General features: G+C 38.9%; 1 protein-coding gene across 1 annotated transcript; it reads right to left on the bottom strand.

Annotated features, from left to right (window-relative positions):
- Window positions 1–3,064: 3,064 nt before the first annotated feature.
- On the bottom strand, window positions 3,065–5,021 carry LOC138034818 (KRAB-A domain-containing protein 2-like). Its single transcript, XM_068881918.1, has 2 exons — window positions 4,533–5,021; window positions 3,065–3,727 (listed from the first exon to the last, which is right to left on the bottom strand). Exons 1-2 carry the CDS (start codon window positions 5,019–5,021, stop codon window positions 3,065–3,067), a joined length of 1,152 nt encoding a protein of 383 aa, XP_068738019.1.
- Window positions 5,022–5,652: the final 631 nt, after the last annotated feature.

The raw sequence follows: 5,652 nt of genomic DNA, 5'->3' as shown, positions 1-5,652 counted from the left end.
GTTTTTCTTGTAATATTTTTGGCCATGTGCCATATCCAAGAACGGAGCTAACACAAACACGTCTACACCAACATCTTGCCCGACCCAATCTCCCAAAAATGAGTTTACTTAGGTTGAAAGAACTCGCAAAGAGTAAATCTGAATTAGGGAACAAGATCAATTATGTCCGTAATGCAATTAAAAAGCATGATATTGATCAGCAGACGAGTCAACAGGGATTTTCAAAAGTGTTTAAACCAATTACAAGTAAATTAGATGATGTTATTGATAGTAATCAGGTTTTAAGGTTGCCAAGGAAAAAACGACCACTGAAGAAAGGAGAAGTTCCGAATTACGGTATTGATATAGAGGATAAAGTTGAGGACATGGGTTTAGATGATCTATTCGAACAACCTGTTTTGCCACAGCAAGAAAAACAACTGGTGCCAAAACCACCAACATATGAAGAATCTTTACAAGATCTTTTGGAAGGAAAAAAAGAGATTTATGTTGATCCTAAGTACTTTCCTGAAGAACCAGAATTACCACCAGAATATGATGACGACGATGAGATAGATTATGGATTAGATGATGAAGATATGGATAATGAGATATTAGGTGATCTTGGTATTCAAAATTATGATTCTGTTGAAAAGGTACTAAATCAACAAGAAATGACTGAACGAAAAAACAAAAAATATCTCGACAAGATTGTCAATGCGGCTAAATTCAGAAGAAATCAATTGAAAGCCTACAAAGGAAACGTTACAAAGCAATACAAAAGTGGGACTATAACGGAAGCTGATAGGCAAGAGGAATACAAAAGAGTGGATCGCGCTATGAGAACTTTGAATGAATACATAAAACATTATCAAAATAAAATCGCAACAATAAAAGGTTCTGGTAGGAAAAAACAAAAGGTGGTGTATCACCGCTAAAAGTAATAACAACGCTAAATGTAATACCAACCGTAAATGTAATAAAAATTAACTCTAAATGTAATACTAACCACAAATGTAATAAAAATCAACCCTAAATGTAATAAATTACCCCACCGTAAATGTAATACAATTTAACGCTAAATGTAATGAGGTGACCGACCGTAAATGTAATACAATTTAACCTCAAATGTAATAACAGTGTTGAAAGCTCCTTTACGATTACCGGTTATTATTTGAGTGTCGGTGATTTTTTGTGAACATTCCCGAGGTTCTGCGTACTTCCGGTCAAAGCTTACTGGGAACGTCTGAACTTCTAAAGATTTCCCAAAAATAGCCCTTCTGATGGTGGAGCATTTGCAAATATCATTTCCGAAATTCTTTACAGCGGATAGCGCAAGTACATAGTGGAAATAGTGGGGAAGCCTGGGCGAGAGAAGGCGTGCACTCAGTTGTGGGATCGTTTGGGGCCCCTGGTTTATACTCTTTTTGAAAGGGGCCCGCTATTTTTTAGAGTCCTTCTGGATGTGTTTGAAAGATTTGGTGAGACGGTGGTATGATAAAGCATAAAAATATACAGATGGTACAGATGATATAAAGACAACTTTAATAGCAACGATACTCATGCAAATATAGTCACAACTTACTTGTAAATGAAATAAACGTATTCTCACTATTTGGTGCGATTACTCAACGCTTGTTCGTAGAACACAGTAAGAAAGTAAAAAATCTACATTTTTCAAAGCTTTAACCAACAGTCTATTAAGAGTTTTCAGATTTATTCTATCAATATATCGATATATATATATTCTATATCGATTTGAGTCAACAGACAAACGGTAACAGAAACTTTCCGGCATGACAGTTCGGATACTCTTTATTTTTTCCTTCCATTTTTCCAGATGATGTTCTGAATGTAGAACCATCCTACGATCCCAGTATACAGAAGTCTCACCCACGCATTTATCCACTGAGGGTGGTTAATTATGTTCTTAAGTGCTAAAACAAGGCCACTCCCTTTCCCACGTGTTTTAGAAATCTGTCGCATGCTGTGGTAACCTACGCATGTATCCCAATCAAAAAACACTCTTGGCAGCCTTTGAATGAATGAGCCTGTGAGACTTCTAAATCGTTTGTTTATCATGCTTAAAATGTTAAAGGTGTCCACAATGTTTCTCGGGCTTCCTGTTAACGAAAAAGTAATAATGATTTCAAGGACTTCATTTGGAAGGTCCTCTATGGAACGAGGTTCTTCATTGTTTTCTCCGCTACCTATCTCATGTGCAGCCCATTGAGATTCTTCATTCGTAGGCTTGTCACAAATATCTTCATCTCCTACTGAACTGTTACCGTAATTATGATTCAGTGCCGTTAAACAAACGTAATGGATTCCTTGATCTTCCGCAAAGTGTCCTAGTGTCAGTGAGGCAAAAGGAATGGAAAATTGAGGAGATATAACAGTTTTTGCGTTTGGACCCAATGTCGATATTATTACAATCTCCACGTTGAAAAGATTAGTGACAGCTTGAAGAGTGATCTGATCTCCGTAAGTTCCATTTTGGGCGATGCTAGTGAGGTATTGAGACCAAGGCATGCCTACGAAAAGTTCAAAAGGAAATCCATCCTGATTGTTTGGATTTTCAGTCAGATATCTTACTATTTCTCTCCGCAAAGATTCCTCGGAATGAAAAATGCCAATAGTTTGGAGTAGATGGGCCAATGCTGAAAACTGGCAGTTGCCGTCTCCTGGTGGATTGTATGTGACATCAAAGCCTTGTTCGCTGAACGGTTGATGAAGGTCCTCAGGCGTCATTGCGATGTAGTATTTTTCCCGGTGAGCTGCTTTCTTTGCTTTATGTTCCTTCTGTGTTTTTGAAAGACTCATCTGTCTCCTCGCGGCTGCCCGTTTGCGTTTTTCTTCAACAGCTGTAGCACTAGTCATATCTTCGACTGAAACCCAGTCACAGCAAGACTTTTCTGTTGTGGGGATTCGTATGTTATTTTGTATTTTCCAAACTGTACATTTCGTTTTATAATCGTTCCGTCAACAACAAATCGCTTTTTTGGAATACCGCGGGTTCTTCCTGAAAATGGAAATCGAATTAGAACCCGTTCTCCCACTTTGTAAACGGAGGGTGGGTTGCCTTTTACTCTCCTCTTAATGTATCGCTTGTCCCATACGTTGTTGGACGCCCTAGCTTTGGATCGAATTTTGCGGATACGTTCACCATTGTTTCTGAAATCGGAGGCCCTAGGAGAAATTCTAGCTGCAGATGAAACACTCTCTTGGTAGGATAATCCGCCATCCGATATCTCGGATAAAGCATTAGACGCTCGACCGTAAACACCTCAAAAGGCGATTGTTTACCTAAAACGTCCATCAATTCCTCGTTTAGGACCTTTTGGTATTCCATTAATTTTGAGACCCAGTTCACTCCAACCTTGGAAAAATTAATAAGATCAAAATTTATCTTTTTTCGTAAAGATCTATGAGACCGTTCCACTTTTCCCTGAGACTGGGGATGGTACGGGGACCCTCTGATTATCTTCACTCCTAGCGATTTGCATAGCAGATCCACGGCTTGTTTGAATTCTCCTCCGTTATCTGATTGGATCACTCGTGGAGGGCCGACCTCTGTGTACAGCTTATTAAGCTCTCTTGCTACTAGCTTGCTTGACTTCCCTGTCAAAGGACGCAGCCACAAATATCGACTAAAAACATCTTGAACTGTTAGGATGTACTTGTACGTTTTTCCGTTCTTCGATACAGCTGATTTTTTCATATCAACCAGGTCAATTTGATGTCTTACCTACAAACAACGTAGAAATGAAATCTTTAATCGTATAACATGCTTTGCAGCGATGTCACTCTACATGCAATCAAAGTGCTCAGACTCACTCATTCTCATCAAGGAAGAGCCCAGGTGCTATTTTTGATTTTGTTAATTTTGGAAATTTGTTTGTGTATTCGTCTTAGGGTTACTATATTATACACGATCACATCAGCTACGCTGCAATACTAATCCTGTCCATGTAAAAGACATTATTATGATTATTATCATAGTAATAGACGAGCTGAGATGCCCCTGTCATATAAACCATTTCTCACATTTCTTTCCAAAGTTCTTCACTTGAATAACCCCTTAGAATGCTTAAATGAGTCGATTGACCCCAAAGAGAATGGTTTTAATTTAAGGAAAAGTTTTGGTCATAAATGGGGGTATGGTTTTTGCACTCTAGCCTTGATATGGGTATCGTTTTAAGAAGAAGCCACTTTTTTCATCTTTCTCGAAAAGAAAATCAACAAAGCACTTCACAAATTATGTTTACGGTAATGTAACATTGGTCTGGAACTTATTATATAACGCTGGTCAGAAACAGGGTTTTGATTTAAGAGTCAAGTGATAAATAGGGTTTCAAATTTTTGGTCAGGTTATAAATACCATAGGTAATATCGCAGATTTTGGTCATAAATAATGTAAGGTTTTGGGAAGCGTGCCGTACATCCCCACCCAAATTTTCTTGGAACCCCCCCCCCCCCCCCCCCACCGGCACAATGGTTGATTAGGGAAGATTGGTTTGGTCTAATTAATAACATAATTTATCAATTCTTACTTGGACTGTTTTTGCTCTTATGGGCCGCTGTATCGCTTTATTTTGAAACCGTGCGTTCATCTTCTGGCTGAGTCGACTTTTGGACAGCACATTCTGGACGTTTCTTTCACTGACACCTTGAAAGCGCTTGATCAGTCTTCGGTTCAGCTTTCTTGAGCCGGCGCCTTTGCAATGCCGAAATTCCTTTTCAACCAAAGCACTCAGTTCCGACTTCTTTGTAACTTCTTTGCCTTTAAAAAATAGCCTTTTCCTGCCGTTAACTTCAGAGATAGAAAACTGTGACTTGGCTCTCCAGAAACGAACACAGGCTGCCTTTTGGCTTCGGGAGCGATCTTTCACAGGCACCACAAATTCTCCACTCGTTAAGGCGAAAAGAGTTGCGTAAGTCTCGTCGTCCACGGCTGACATTTGACGAAAACATTTCTTATCTTCTGCCCACGTTCCAATGATGAAAATAAAAAACGCTAACAAGGGACATTTTACAATCATTTTGCTTACTTTCGAAGACCACGACAAGAACCACGTGAAAATCCATACAATTCCAGACAAGCGTCTTGAGAACCCAGTTGACTGAGTTTGTGGGCGGAGTTTGTTTGCGAAGCAGGAAAAATTTTTCAGAGTTTTTTTCTCGAAACAATTTTTTCACCAGAAGGGCACACTTAAAGAGCTACAAGTCAAAGGGAATTTGTTCGATTGCTCTCAAATTTTGACAGTACCTAGTTTTACATATAAACAACAAAACCACTTCTCCGAATTTTTTATTTTGAAATAACTTTTTTCAAGAGCGATTTTTGTACGATCACTCCACATTTTTTTAATCCTATTTCAAAAATGTTCTGTAACTTTTCACTGAAATTACACATTAAACAAGCGAAAAACAAAATTTGCTTTGACATGTAACTTTCAAAAGGTGGTTCGGGCGCTCGCATTTAGAAGTCGTGAAAATTTCGGCAATTCATTTGTTTTCAAAAGTTTTGGTATAGTCTAATAGCCAGTCCTATAAGCTTTAATTTGATGTAAGGGTTTAGATATCTATAGTTTAAACCCGACGCGCTACATCGCTTGTACGCGAGACACCCCTGAAGGTGCACGGTAATCTCCCGGGGGAGGGAGGGGGGGG

The sequence above is a fragment of the Montipora capricornis genome, unplaced genomic scaffold, assembly GCF_036669925.1.
Source record: "Montipora capricornis isolate CH-2021 unplaced genomic scaffold, ASM3666992v2 scaffold_213, whole genome shotgun sequence".
Classification (NCBI taxonomy): Eukaryota; Metazoa; Cnidaria; class Anthozoa; order Scleractinia; family Acroporidae; genus Montipora; species Montipora capricornis.
This window is presented reverse-complemented; position numbering and strand designations above follow the sequence as displayed.

Excerpts from the sequence above, each read along its gene's own strand:
- LOC138034818 (XM_068881918.1), bottom strand. The coding sequence starts at position 5,021 with ATGATTGTAAAATGTCCCTTGTTAGCGTTTTTTATTTTCATCATTGGA. Across the intron at positions 3,728-4,532 it reads TAAGAGCAAAAACAGTCCAA|GTAAGACATCAAATTGACCT; the intron begins GTAAGAATTGAT and ends CGTTGTTTGTAG.